Here is a 15,714-nt window from a genome sequence, read left to right on the forward strand (position 1 = left end):
ACTGTTCTGTCACAACGTGTCTGTTATTCTCTCGGCCGTAATAATACTAAGTGGATTCAGGATCAATAAGGTGTCAATCTCAGAGTGATTTTACCTAACCCGTGAAATAGTTGCTGCACAATTAGATGCTATTGAATACCAATTTCATGGTTTTCTTTTATTAGTTATGACTTTTTTGACTTACTGCTACAGTAGATGTTGTTTCACGGGTTAAATAAAATCACCCTCCTGCGGAAAAACTTTATAGAATGATTAAAATGCGTTACCATAAAAACAAAAGGGAAAAAAGCAGATTAAAGAGGCGAGCGCTCATGGCACGCTTTCTTACTGTTACAAAATTTAAAGAACTTCTACTTGCACAAGGAAACAAAAACCACCCGACACTTACAGAATGAATTTAATTATTCTTGAACTGAATAACTTTACAACAGCCGAGAAACAAGGAAATAGAAAACCGTTCTGTTAAACTCCCCTCGAACACTTCCGCAAAGCCTCTCCAGCCGCAAAAAAAAACACCTGATTATGTTCAGTAGTCCACGCGAGTACATAGTGCATCACCAAAGTACAATAAGCTAAGATAACAACAACTAAACACAGTCGAATCCCACTGCATACCATAACCCGTAAGTAGACGCTTCGCGATTGTCTCAGATACATACAAACACTGAATCTTTAACCTTGCATAAGCTCTCTCGTCACAGCTCAATTGTTTATTAGTGGCCCCACTGACGGTCACCAGTTACGGAAAGTTCGATTGCATATAAATAAAGTTAGTCCACATTTCTAGCAGAGTTGAAACTAGATTTTACAAAAAAGCTTTCAATGAATACAAAATACAAAATGCGTCAGAGGAAGGTAAAGGCAAATTCCGCCATTAGCTTCGATCTAGATTAAAAGAAAACGAGACTCGGTCAAAATGACAAAAAAAAAAAAAAAAAAAAACCAAAAACCTAAAATGAACAAACTGGCAAATCACCAAATTAGCTAAAAAAAAATACGTCAATCAATTGAGACCCAGCTTCTAATGTAATGACCTGGCATGTTCAAACAATAATTCAGAACAACCGAAGAACTTAAGAAGGTCTAAGAACAGGAAGAACTAAAGCGAGTCTTAACACAGCAAAATAAATGACGACTCTGACGAAAATATCTTGCGGCCCTTTTCAGATGATTTTATCATCTATACAAGAAAATGATGGAAGAGAACGCCTACGAAGCTTTCAAATCTCTTTACTTTATGAGTTTTCCTCTTTGAAAACATAAGCTGAAATCCGTCATAATCCCCTCTATAACGGGGTTGAAATACAATTTCCATGAAAACAATTCAAAATTGAAATGAACTGAAAAAGCATAAAATAGAAAAGCGAAAACCGAACATTAATCGATCAGAATTGAAATGTGTAAAGTTCAAACTGGAAAATTTGATTAACTTAATTTTGGATTCTTGTGGAGGATACGGGGGCACTGCTGGGAGCTGGGGAGAGGGGACATGGGGTGGGGTCGGTAGTTTTCATTCACAAAGCAACAGCGATAATGATCAGTACAGTGTTATTTAAAACAATTCTTGTATTGTAAATTGATGGAAATAAAATACGCTCCTCGGATAGGAGAAGTATCGTCAATTTCTAAGGAATCCGTCATATTTTCTTACACTGGTCATTTTCCTTCTGCCTGTCATCCTCAACCCGTCACTTATATGCGTCACCCCCAAGATAACTCATTTTTGTGAACGTGCTGTTTAAAATTTGTTAATATCCTATAATTCGACATGTCCTAACAGGTACATTCCAGTCACGCATTGCCCTTGTGATGACTATAATGTGCATGAGAGTGAAATTCCCTTTCAGTCGGAGCAAGATGTCGTCTGAGCACCAATACGCGATGCACTTCTTTCTCATTGTTTTGTTGGTTTGCCTGGGCGCTCCAGCCACTGAAGGTATGGTATCTACTCTCAGTTGCATTCTCTGAATGTAAACCTTAATTCAACTTCTCACGGCAAGCTCAGGCGTTTTTATGTCTTGTTGATCAGAGAAGAAGCGAACTGAAAGACGGGGGAGGGGCGCACAGATCAAGGAAATTGAGAATTAAATCTCTTCCTAAAGCAATCAACATGTCCATTCCTAGGATATCGGCTGCGCATTCAGTTAAAACTTTGTAAGTGCGATCATTTTAAAGAAAAAAATTTTACTTATTCCTTTACAGCACTCGGATTCAAGGCCGGAAAAGAAAACGTAACAACAAGCTCACCAGGGCTGTTCGGTTGTAAGAAGATTTACTTCCAAACGCCATTTTACGGCGGACAGCAAGTAACGGTTCTCGCCTCAGTTGGCCATACCATGAAGAACCAAACCCCTCGGAACGGCGCTGCAGTCTGGGTAGAAGATGTTAAAGCGAGTGAATTTACAATCTGTGTTCTCGAATATGCTAACGGTTCAAATAAGTCCATTGAGGTAAACTATCTTGCGTTTGAAACGAAACCCCATGGATCTCAAACTGGCACCACATCCTTAAACTCTTGGACAACTGGAACGGAATGCAAGAGGATCGATTTCCAGCAGGTTAGAATTTGTTTTGTTAAGTGATATAGAAAGTAAAGAGATATATAAAAATTTCATGAAAAAGGGAGCCTCGATTGCGGATATGTGGACGTAAGAAAGAAAAATACAAAATACAAAATATTAATATCGTCAGTTAACCCTAAAAAATGATGATTGCAGTATACCAGTTAATCTAATCAGTATGACAAAAGATGAAGAAATAGTGTGTAGAAATTGTAGATCAAAGAATTAAACCTGGCCATCCACTCAGAAATTCCTCAAAAATGCAAAAGAGACAAACAAAGAAATGCCAAAAAGTTGCCAAATATTGGCAGAAACTGCCTAAAACGGTTTGCCAGTCTTTTTTGTGTGCAGAATATGTCAAAAAGTTGCTAATATTTTTGAAAGGAATTAGTGCGAAGAGAGCTTTACTTTACGTAAGGAGGTTGTTTACAGCATCAAAAGCGCCGATCTTGGTTACCAAAGCGAGGTATTTAGCGTGAAATTACGACTCTAAAAACAGGCCCTAACACTGAAAAACGAGAGTTTGCGTGATTGTTCACTGGTGCGACAGAAGAAAAAAACAAAAAAACAAAAGTGACCTTTTAATCGTGTTGCAAAATCATTGCCGCAACCTACGGAGCTAGAAACAAGCACAAGTCTTTTTCAAAGTGAAAATGAAGTTTCTCCCTGCTTTGAACTGAAGTACAACTTTTTAGAGAGATATAAGAAGCCGCTTACGATTCCGAGTACCAGAAAACGACAAAATCATAACGGCTTGGACAAGAAAATGGCCGAATCCAACGAAGGAAATCCGCAAGGCAAAGTTCAGCAGCCGAAGCAGCTCCAGTGCCAATTGTGACATATGTAGAAGACGAAATGGTAGCTTTCAAGGCGAACATTACTTCACCAACTACTAAGAAAAGCACAGCTACAGTACAGCATTCATTTTGAGTATGTAGGCCATCCCATAAGGGTCACAGTGTTCCAGTTAAGAAACCATCATCAAATATCTTGTATAAGACGGTTCCTCTCGGCCGAAATACACTTGAAAAGAAGACGAAGGACATCGCCTCAACCCCGTCCCTGGATGGCAAATTCACAAACTCAAGCGGCCGTAAAACAGCCATACTCAAAGCCTACGCGACGACTTTCATCCGCTTAAAATCTCGGAGCTGAAAGGTCACGCTAACCCAGATTCAACTGCAAGTTACAGCGTCTGGAAAAACGACGAAGGATGTCAAACAAGCTGGCTGGGTTTGCATTTAGTGCTACTTCTTAACTGGGGCATCGTTTAACAACTCCCCAGTTAACATTTCTATCAACTTCCAATCTGGTACAACGGCAGTTCACGATCGGTAAGCTTTTCTGCTACGAGAAATACATTTCGACTTTATATTCTTGACTCGATGTTATTTCGAAGAACTTGAACACTGAAAATTTGGCTGGTATTGAAATTTTAATTTGAGTGTAAAATAGTTCTTACTTAAAACTGTTTGCTCAACGTTGTTGAATACCAGTCAATGCTTTCTGGTTTCACTTCACGATTTGTGCGATATCGGTTCCTCGCGTGAAATTTAACGTGGAAATCACGAGTCAGGTAATCAATCTTCTTTACTGAAACTTGTCAATCATCTGCCCTTTTCAAACGTGACTTGTGCAAACGCTGACCATTAAAATATAGCGTGATAGCTCAGCAGAAAGTATTGGAAACAAATAGCGTCAGGGGATAAATATCTAAATTCGGGATATTTCTCAATAACTGAAGAAACACACTAAAGAGTCGCCTCTCTTGATGAGAGCTTGCCTCAAGTAAAACAATTGTAATTCAAAAGTTGCCAAGCAACATAAGGCTAAGCCTAAACAGAAAACTGTTTCAATGCAATCGCAAAACTTGATGTTACTTTGTTGAAATTTGTTGAAATTAAGAAGGACTTATCAATTGAGACTAACTACAAAGATTGTTTTTCCTTATTAAACACAAATGTTCCTAATGCAAAAGATCAAAACCGATTAACAATAAGCTGATTAGTGGTTTTTGGACTTAAGCGTATTTTTCTCCTTTGAATAATTAAAATATCATCGGCGGGCTCTCATTGTGAAAACATTTACACTTTCTGCAGCGTGTAGCGGTTTGCGTGACTCATCTTTGAATATTAATTTGTTATTTGAGGCATTTTGTATTTTTACCATCTTAAACGTTCCGTCAGATTTTCAAAAGATATGTTGCAATCTCAAAATGTCTGTAAGTTGAAGAACCTTGGAGGGCTCAAGCAAGTATTAACTCATTCTCCCATTATCGGTCATTTTCTTTTCCCTGATCTGTTCATTCGGTCATTCACCCACTCACTCGCTTAATTTACTAATCTTAACTTCTCTCATTATTTCATTTCAGCGGTTTTCGACTCCACCAACCATATTTGTAACTGCTAGTCACCAAGTTCCCAAGAGACCTCAAGATGCCATGGCCGTGTGGGTGGAGGAGTTGCGCGTGGACAATTTCAAAATTTGTCTCAGAGAAGCAAAGATTTTCGATGGACCCCATAAAGGCGTAAAGATAGTGAGTAAATTTAAATTTCGTTTTCTGTCACTCGTCAGTCTAATGAGTTGGACTCTGCCAAAGATATGCACTTCATCAAAGTTGAATGAAAATCATGATGACCCCTGACTAAAGAGCAGCATTCTGAAATGTTTACATGCGTTACGATGTTACCAAATATATCAGAGGTCAACTTCCCATGTGACGTGCCCGATCGTCTTCCATTTTCAAGCTGTTCAAGATGAGTCTTTTTTGTACCAGCATAAAACATCAATCGTTGGCTTTCAAAAGAAAATAATACAAAAAAAATATGCTTTTGGTAACTCTTTGATAAACCTCTAGCTACTTGTAGAAATCATGTGGTAGAAACCGTTGACTGGAAGAAGCTGAATGCAAACACAAGGAGAGTTGCTTCTTTTGTAGATTTTTTCCTGAAAAAAGGCTAATTATCAACATCTTACTGGGTTTGCGTATCTTGCCGATAATTTCATGTACTCTTGTACGTTGGTTAAAACAGTCCTTAATTGTGCATGTTTTTGTTTCTTTAATAATTGACAGGTTTTAACTACAATATCTTTTATTTCTTCTGCAGAATTGGATGGCGTTTACAAATCTGAGTGTCGACAATTTTACCATAACCGATAGTCTCGTGTTTACCAATACAAACTCACCATCTGATCAGGATAACTACGCTTTCTGTCAAGTAAGAATAATTATTGCCAGCCCGCGGCATTATTGTTTCTTATCTAAATCCTCTTTATAAAAGGGCATCAAAAGGGCAACAACAGCAATGCTATCATAACAATGGAGGAAGTTAAAATTGACTGTTAACATGGACCTATTTGAACTGTGGGCCCACAAAATCTGTCATAAATAGTTTCTGAGACCCAATTTCATTTTCGGTGATCAATTGATCAAACATACTTTTCCTCTTGTTCAAACAGATGACCTGTACCTCATTAAAACTTCTATTTGGGTTCATTCTTGTTTATCTGTACCTCTTTTGTTTCTAGGGCTAGGGGCATTGTTTGTGTTGTATACCTATTGTTTCGTTTGGCCAATCATGAAAACCCTTGTAAACAGTGCAGGTCGGCCCTGTTCAAATCAAACCCGCTTTGGTTTCAAATCTAAACATTAGAATCAGCGTATTATAAATACCAATACGAATTATTTATCAACCTTACCTCTACAAGAGACTCGCGGAAATACAGTCGATATTAAATTAATTTTGTCTTTTACATTGTAGACAGTGAACTTCACAAAACCATTTTATGCTCGTCCTGTTGTGTTAGTGACGCCAAAACGCACCGACAACAACAACAAAGCTAACCTTTCTGGGTCACGTTGTAACGCTGTCACCGGTTGGGTTGAGGTAAGGAATACCTGTTGTGATCTTTGTGTGATTTTCGCAAACACTCAGGTAATGGCACAAATATCCCAAGTTCCTCGGGACCCATGAACTTTATATGACATTGCGTAACAACGTAAATATAACAGTTTGTATGGGAACATATACATATAACAGCTCGAGATATAGAAACAATAAAAACAATTAGTTTAACTCTTCTGTTTGTTACTTGTGTTTCTATGCTACTTTGGGGCCGTTTCAAAGCGATTTCAGTAACTTTTAGTTTCACTGTAACTTTCGTTTATATGAGTTCTTTAAAACTAATCGGGCGGTATAGCAACTTGAACCAGGCCGGGTTTAACTCATCTTTGATTTTATTCAGTATACATCTACAACTGACGCACAAGTGTGTGTGAAGAATTACAACAGCGACTCCAACAATAAAGATGTTATCACTGTCGACTACATTGTCACTGGAGGTAGGCAAAAAGATTCCATCTGGAGATAGAAAAAACACTTGGTATATTTAGCATTCTCTTTCCTGTATCCATTTTCCCCCTCTTCAATGTTGCTCATTGGAGATATCTTTGTAAAAGCTTGCAAACCCACAGTGGGAGGGCAGAAGTGTGTATAACTATCAAGCAAGTGTGTACTAAAACAACATCAGATCGTTTCGTGACAATTGTTTATATCTCTTGCCAGACTTGGATCCTTGCATAGACGTGACATGTCATTATCACTGCCTGTGTAAAGCGTTTGGACCAAATGATGCTCGCTGCGTTGCTGTTGACAGTTGTCCATCCTACCAAGAACCAGTCTGCTCATCAAATGGCACAACATATGACAATGAGTGCTTGTTTCGACAGGAAATGTGCATTCAGCGACTGAATTTCTCTGTGCAACACCCTGGTAGTTGTGAAGGTTAGAAATTGTTTTACTCTGAAATTTCTGACGATGTCGAAGAAGATGATGATGATTACGATGAAAAAACCTGGGAAGTTAATTAAAATTTTTTTTGTACTGATTTATGTTTTGTACTGTTATTTTCTTGAAGGATTTCCTTTCCAGCGAGGTCGCCGTCACATGCCACACATTCCTTCACTCGGATATTCTCACTGTGAAGTAATTCGCCTCAAGCCTTATATGTTTTATCCTGACAAACCAGTTGAAGTTCAGATCACTGTCAATCATATTGACACCAGTGACAAGTCATATGTACATGATGCCGCTGTGTCGTGGGTCGAAAATGTCAGTTATGATCGATTCACTGCATGTGTGATGGCGGCAGGCTACAATGAGCGGAAATCAAAAGCTAACGTGACAGTTGATTGGATGGCGTATCAAGGGGCTCCAGTGGGTGGTGTTGCCGGGGAAGTACGGATATCACAATGGTGGACTGGAACGACTTGTAAATCTGTCAATTTTCCATCGGTAGGTACTTTCTAGTTTCATTTTACAACTCAAGTTCACGAAGAATAAATTCGAATAGCTTACAGTCATCGGAGTTAGTTCAATATAATATGATTTCCTTTGGACCAATGGAGCTAAAATGTCACGTATCACTCAACCATGAAAGCATTAGCCATCCCTAGATTTCCAAATCTTCGCTAATGTTAAACAGCAGTAAGGCAACAAGAACAACAGTAGTAGCACGAGTAACATCAACAGTAACAGCTTGTGCGTTTTCTTCTATGCAGGGGAGGTTTTCAGTGATACCTTCAGTGTTTGTTACCGCAGTGCACTATCGTTTAGGACTCAAGCGTGACGCTGCCAGTGTGTGGATTGAAGACGTCACGCAATCCTCGTTTAAAGTTTGTTTGAGAGAGCTTCAGAACTACGCAGGATCTCACGACGATGTTTATACTGTAAGTGTCTACACCTTTTTTACGTACCAAGCATAAGGAACTAATAGATCCTTATCACTTACTTTAGCCTCTTAACACTGGTCTTTAGCATTGGCAGCTAATTCTCTAACATACTTTACCATCAGCATATCATACATCAAGAAAAAATATAATCTTGATTTAGATCTTTTCTTATGGTTAATTGTCTTGTTAACATTTATTTATTTTTCTCTTTTAGAAATGGCTGGCGTTTTCTTCTCTCCACAAGCCTCTTTTTACAGAACACAGTTCAGTCTATTTTGCTAACGCCCAACACCCACCTGCAGATTACAACAATGCCTATTGTAAGGTATACGTATACTTTTTTAAAAAATTTCAAGAGTTAGTGTACAGATCCTACAGAACAACGTCAATTTAAACAAAACTGACTCAGTAGGTTATTACAAAATTCCGGTTTGGTAGTGGTTAAAGCTAATGGTCAAAGTTGGATTACACTCCGCTTACCTAATGAGAGTTTTTCTTTAGGATATCCGCTTCACTGAAAAGTACAACAGCACCCCGAATGTGTTTGTTTCGGCGAACCATTCATCTAGCGGTGGAAATAAACAACCAGTACACAATGGAATAACTGCTTGGGTGGAGGTAATTCTGTTTCTTTACTTCTTTAGGCATTTCCATAGAAACTGCATTTTTGACAAGCCAGTCGAACCAAATCTCATCTATTTGACAGAGTTCTTGGTTTCTTTGAATTTTCTTAAACGTCGATACAGAATTAGTATCGTACCTTTTTACAGCCATTATTTTCCATCAAATTGAATGCCGGGAAAATCGTAAAATCCAAGATGGCGTCTCCAAGACGGCTGAAGTCATAATCGACAAAACGTTAATTTCATGTTGTACAGAAAGTTGAGGAATATCTGCTACAGGCAAATAATATGATATTGATATGTCTTACCAGGACAAAAACCCAAGGGAGGTATAAGTTTGCTTTTTCTCCCGATGAGTAAATAATATTCAGAATATTACCGGAAGCGAAGTGAAAATTATCTTTTGGACTAAAAGTTTAGAAGACCACTGATTACATTTGTTCTTTTTTTGCAGTACATCAATACAACCGATGTGCGAGTTTGTTTAAAAGAGTTGTATGACACAAAGTATGATCCACTGTCTATCTCATACACTGTCCTGTCAGGTACGGACAAAATAGTTCATTTTTAATTTTATTATTCTCTAGATCGGTAGTTTAGCTTTTTTGATATTCATATTTTATTAACTTCTATCTCCTACGCTTTTTAAAGGAGCTACGTCACAGTTTGCCCATGTTGAAAAGTTTAGGTTAAATATTTCAAATCCGTCGTTTGTAATCCGTGTTAACCTCCATTCTGGCCATCCTAGTTCCTTGATTGTTTATTATTACCTCTTTGAAGCCTGTATCTTAGTATACGATGATTTTCAGGTCTCTTTCAATTTAATGATAATTTTTTACGTGGCCAAAAATAACTCAAGATACTGTGACTGTGCCCCTTTAAAAATAAGATCGTATCAGCCTAATTTTTTTCTAGTTTGATGGTCAGAAGTTAATTTCATAACAAATGAAGTCCAATGTTTCAGTCAGGAGAAAAGTGCCAAAACATGTGGAGGTTTCTCAGAAAAATGACAAGCAACGATTTCCTTTAAAAACACTCAAGGCATTCCTAATGATTTCTCTTACTTTTTATTGATTTATTTTTGTTTATATCTACAGACATTTGCCAGCCAGGATGGACTTACTTTGGTGGTTATTGCTACTTTTCAAGCCCCGCATGCGCCACATGGTTGACTGCTGAGTCAAACTGTTCTGAGATGAACTCTGATCTGGTTACAGTGCACAACCAGGAGGAAAACGTATTTATTCAGCACCGTCATGCTGGCGATAGATCATGGATAGGGCTGAATGACCGCAGTGTTGAAGGTTCTTTTGTGTGGACAAATAAAGAAATTAGCAGTTTTAGGTTCTGGGCTCCAAAGCAACCAAACAACTGGAACAATGAAGACTGTGTGCACACTCTTGGCGTGAGGCATGGATATACTTGGAATGACGTGCCATACGATAACTGCTTCAACTTTACTTGTTTTACAGGTGATAAATCTCTACTAATGAAAATATTGTAGAGTCGCCAAACTTTAGCTAGGATCATCTTGCGCACTCAAACCGGATCTATGGTTAATTCTCAAAATAATTCGTTTTAATGTTATTTATGTTATATCTATTTCAATTTTGTTTTCAAATGTAATTTTTGCAGACCTGGAGGAGTGCATTACCAACACTCATAACTGTGACGTGAATGCAGATTGTGTGAATACCGTGGGCTCATATTCCTGTAAGTGTAGAGCTGGATATACCGGAGACGGAAAAACTTGTAATGGTAAGAAACAAACAAACAAACAACTTCTTCCCCTCCCCCCTAGCTTAAAAAACTAGACATAAATACATTTGATGTGGATGCTAAAGGTAATGACACACAATTTATTTTCAACAACTATGAAATTTGTCCTGCATTGACGGGTTAAGAAAAAACTGTAACCAACCGCTCTTGTGCAATGAGAATAGTGCTTGAGAAAAGTTCAAGCCCGTAATAACTATATTTTTTTAACAATTTCGAAGCCGACGCCAGTGGCTTAGAACCTGGGTAATATAAATTGTTTAAAAGCAGAGCATCAGTCAGAGAGTGTGGAAAGTAAAATAAATCTATCATGTTCATTAAAAGATACTGTGCTTACCGTAAACTTTCGACGGACTGTCCTCAAGCTGTTTGCTTCTTTGGTGAAATGGTCAGACTAACGTTAACGATAACTCAACGTTTACCCATATTTACTCCTTTAATCTTGTTTCAGACATAGACGAGTGCTCTTCAAACTCTCATAGCTGTGATGTGAATGCTGTTTGTAACAATACTCGTGGATCTTACACTTGCGCATGTAAACTTGGATATTCAGGCGATGGCAAAAATTGTACTGGTAAGTTATTTTCACTTAACAAGAAATGCAAAATAACAACAACATAGCGAAATGAGTTTACACGTACTATCAAATTTATCATAAAGTACTAATATCAATGCCAACAACAAGTCCTTACTTGAGAACAAAAAGTGCTTTTTGGTGAACATGTAGAACAAAATTTATGTTTGTTTACTAACTTTGCCGTGTTTCTCATTACGCCAGTCATCGATGAGTGCGTCAGCGGCGCACACGACTGCCACCGTTTAGCTACATGTACAAACACCGTAGGATCCTACACATGTACGTGTAACCAACCTTACACAGGAGATGGGAAAACTTGCAAGTACTCTGCGCCAGGTGAGTATTTCATGCTAATTGTGCTTCAATTCAGGCTGAAGACGTTAGAATTAAGCTCAAGTTGTCCAGCAGATATGATGTCAAAAATTAAAACAAACAAAAACCGTGAGAATTTGTCTTAATTACAAACACCTTTCTTCTGTGAAATGCTTCGAGCAAAAGCAATTCGCCAAAACTACTTCGTGAATGGTGCATCTTAACGGTCAGTAGTGTAACCCTCGGACCGTTCAGCGACCAATCAGAATTCTCCTTTCCATCTTTGATCAGTTTGCCATATTGCAAGGACTGTTATTGTTGGAAATAAAAAAAAGGACACGACTCAGTAATGTTGTTTGCTATCTCCTCGCTACTACAGACACGCTTTGACATTAACATAACCACACTTAGAAAGGATAGGGGTGGGGTGTGGAGCTGAAACCGCCTACGTGGACTTTAACCATTAAAGGCTTTTCTTTCAAAATTTCAATATTTAAAAAAGCTGTCAAATTTCGTGACTTTATCTGCCGCTGATTTTTCCATTGAGAATTTTGACGTCGGCGCTGAGCATTGGTAATGATATTACGTTTTTCTGATAAATATCATACGAATATTTTCCTGTTCAGGATTTTAAATCATCTATTAAGAGTATTGATCACTGCGACCCAAAATTTAAAACAAGATATTCCAGGAAAAAAAAAAAATGAAGTTGCACGGTGGAATATAACCACCACATATAAAATATCTTTCCGAAAAAACAGTGCATCCAGTTTAGTTAGCGTCACATTTAGGGTCCAAGCAATGATGGTCATCTTATAACTGGTGAAGATGGCAGTGTTATTTATTCTTAGCAAAACCAACTTTCAACATAGTCCACCAAAACAAGTGCTAAGTACAAAGTTGATCCAAAGAACGTTCTTATACGTTATTTTTGCAGCGGGTCTTAAATATTCCAGGATTGTGGGAAACAGCCAGAATTTTTTGACATGGCTGGATAAATGGTTGAAGCCTGTGACTCGCCAATCCTCTTACTGGAATCGCTGTTACCAGGCAACCGTAAATGGCTGGTCTGGCTATACCTTCCATTCAAACTGTGACGCCAAAGGTCCAACTGTCACAATCATCCATGTTGGAAAATATATTTTTGGAGGATACACAAGTGTCTCGTGGAGTAAGTGACATGATCAATTTCATCTGATCACAGACAACCCAAGCGCAAGCTGTGAGTCAGCCATGATTATATTTCGCAGTAGCGGTCACGGAGAAATATGGGAAAAGAGTTTTAAAAAGAATTAAAAAAAGAAATATTTACAATATGATGTGGGATAGTTAAGTGCTAGAGAAAATTATTAACAAAATGCCTTATCTTACTTCCATGGTGTATTACTTGCTGTGTTTACGTGCCTCTTTTCTGATTCGTGACGGTTTTAGAGAGATATCGAGATGGAAGAACTTTATAGGAAGCGGTACAACCGCTTCGAATCATTAAGCAAGGAAACAAAAAAGGTTAATACCAAAGAAAGGCAAATAAGTCAATGATATTAAGAATTTTCTGGATAACTCATCGAGATAAACAGGCCGATAGAAACACTTGCATTTTTATATGGCATGGTGTTCCTGGCTAACTGACAGCTTTAAAGCTCGATATTAATTTTATGAAATTTATAAAACAGGGCGTGGAGATCATGTTCAGTCTGAAACTGGGGCAGCTGTTTCCAGTCTCGCACCGGGCTTGCTTACCCCAGAATTGAAATTATTAAAAACTTAGGAGACAATTAACATAAAGGAACCGGAGAACTTAAGATTAACACTACAAGAAATAATACCGAGCTAGGAATAATAGTAAAATTTTGCGGGCCAATCAAATTAACGTTGTCGGTAATACGTCATTACTAAACTGTCCAAAGTGTCAGTAAACATCATTAATGTTGGACTTCTTTTTCCATTGTGTATTTCAAATTAGGTTACAGTTGTGGATATCGCTACGATTCAGCAGCCTTTCTCTTCTCATTGGTTAACAAGCCTGGTTGGCAGCCACTAAAGCTAGATCAAACAGGAAAGTATAGTTATCGGAGAAGCCAGTCCATCTACAGCTGCTCTAATTCTGGGCCAAGATTTGGAGGAGGACACGATATTAAAATTGCAAACAACGCCGCATCAAACACCAACTCATTTTCAAACCTTGGACACACCTACAGCCCGCCAGCTGGCAACAGCTATGGATCCTCCTTCACACGATCATTCCTGGCGGGTAGTTACACCTTCCGACCTGACGAAGTCGAAGTCTTCTATGAAACTACCTGAAGAAATCGCGGAGCTTGCAGTCTTAGTTTTACACACCCTGTACAGAACAACTAAACCTTTGCAATTATTCAAGTATATATAGAAACTGTTGGTAAATTATAGAAGCGCAATATAATCAGAAAATTTCAATATCGCCGATGATATCTCAATCAATAGGTTAGTACAAAATCGAGTAGTCACGTATCCTTAGTCGAAGATAAACAGTTTACTTTGAGCGGCTTACTTGTTTGGTAATAGCCATTAAAGGATGGTTTCATGGCTCCGTGTTATAACAAGCTATAATGTTAGCCGAGCTAATGACTTCTGCGAGAACTGAATTTCCTGTCAGACTTTCCCCTCAGTCACAGTAACACGGTGATAGCAGTAATGTTTCTCATTAGAATTTCTTACTCTCTGTTTTAATTAATACCTTTATTGTTTATCCACCAATCGAATAAAAGTAGATAACGTGTGTGTGTGTCCAGAGCAAGACCTTAGCCGCCGAATGAAAAAATTTAACGTTTAACTGACTAAACTGAATTCGAAGTTTTGCTTGATAAATCCGCTGACATCTTGATAAAATTTGGACATCAGTCTTTCTGGTTTCACAAATTATAGTATGTAGTTGCTGAACTACATGTGGCTCAGTAAAAAAAATGAACAAGGTAGTAGTTTATAGTCACGCTATAACTTGTACATGCGCTGAACCGTGAAATTATCCCTTAAGAAGGAGAATCTTGATGCTGAGTTTCAATTGATTGAATTCCACGAGCATCATACCAGGATAAGTTGCAAGTTACAGGTCTCCAGCTGGTTTTGATTTCTTATTTTATTCAAGTAAAGGATTTAGAAAAAGGATATTGAGAAAGTATAATAGAGTAAGGATTTTTTGCGTGTTTTTTTTTTGTTTGTAGTAATTATGAATTGTCTTTTGAGAGTGCTAACGTAGAAAATAAATACGTGTCAGGCACACCGTTATAAAAGCTTGTAACAATAAAATAGAGCAGGGTGAAAATAACGCGTTGTTTTGTGTTTGTGTTCGTTCTTATCTAGGCGAAAAGAAATCTTTTTTATCACTGTTATTAAGAATTGTCAAAGTCTAATTGCCTCTGCTAAACCTGCCTTTAGGGAAATCATGGTAGTCGTATCTAATTGCCTCTGTGAAATCCGCCTTTAGGGAAATCGTAGTAGTTGTATTGAAAGTTTGCAATGAAGTCTTGAACTTGTTTCGGTACAACATATGGAAACAACTCTTCAGACGGTGATCAGAGTGATCACTGTGTCAACAATCGCTGAGATAGACCTCAATTCTATCTCAGCGATCGTAGCGCGACGGTTGGCCATGTAATTTATCACCAAGTGTCCTTAACTTTTATAGCAAGTAAAAGTTTAAAACTTTATTTTATTTTAAATTTTGCATCAAAACTTGCCTACGACTTAACAACGATTTCAAATTGACTTGTTTAGCTCTCGACGTCGTGCGTCAGAAATTTAAAGCCGTTAACAAATGAAAGTGATGTTAACAACTTCCACAAAAGGTTTTTCTTGGAGTCATGACACTAAACTTTGGACACTGTCGCCTTCCACGGGAGGAAACCGCTCGTACGAGCTTACTTGCCGTCGATTTAAAAACAACAACAACAACAACAATAAAACGATCGACACCAAACGGGGTTATAGCACGAGCAATGACAAACAGAAGACAACGAAAATTCAGTAAAGAAAAACAACCGGATCTTATTACAGAAGATCTTGGAGAAATATAAATAGCCAGCTTAACAGTTCTCCCGGCAGGATGTCGTGAGAAGAACTGCCTTAGCTTACCGGGAAATGCTCGAAGATTCTCTTTGC

The 15,714-nt window shown here is 38.0% G+C and overlaps 1 protein-coding gene across 1 annotated transcript; it reads left to right on the forward strand.

Annotated features, from left to right (window-relative positions):
• The first annotated feature begins 1,809 nt into the window (after window positions 1-1,809).
• Window positions 1,810-14,881, forward strand: LOC149105839 (uncharacterized). The gene is made up of 18 exons (XM_089271543.1): window positions 1,810-1,936; window positions 2,203-2,558; window positions 4,933-5,097; window positions 5,669-5,779; window positions 6,323-6,448; window positions 6,807-6,903; window positions 7,127-7,345; window positions 7,479-7,855; window positions 8,122-8,289; window positions 8,507-8,617; window positions 8,794-8,910; window positions 9,370-9,460; window positions 10,013-10,387; window positions 10,551-10,673; window positions 11,143-11,265; window positions 11,470-11,604; window positions 12,518-12,751; window positions 13,544-14,881. The coding sequence occupies exons 1-18, from the start codon at window positions 1,810-1,812 to the stop codon at window positions 13,882-13,884; spliced, it is 3,396 nt and encodes a 1,131-aa protein (XP_089127669.1). The 3' UTR covers window positions 13,885-14,881.
• Window positions 14,882-15,714: the final 833 nt, after the last annotated feature.

Source organism: Orbicella faveolata, unplaced genomic scaffold, assembly GCF_042242905.1.
Source record: "Orbicella faveolata isolate gen_17 unplaced genomic scaffold, um_ofav_v1 contig_34, whole genome shotgun sequence".
In the NCBI taxonomy this organism is placed as follows: domain Eukaryota; kingdom Metazoa; phylum Cnidaria; class Anthozoa; order Scleractinia; family Merulinidae; genus Orbicella; species Orbicella faveolata.

Bases quoted from the DNA above. Each gene is read 5' to 3' on its own strand.
- LOC149105839 (XM_089271543.1), top strand. From the start codon at position 1,810: ATGACTATAATGTGCATGAGAGTGAAATTCCCTTTCAGTCGGAGCAAG. The intron at 6,904-7,126 runs GTAGGCAAAAAG...ATCTCTTGCCAG, and splicing joins CGACTACATTGTCACTGGAG to ACTTGGATCCTTGCATAGAC. The intron at 8,911-9,369 runs GTAATTCTGTTT...CTTTTTTTGCAG, and splicing joins GAATAACTGCTTGGGTGGAG to TACATCAATACAACCGATGT.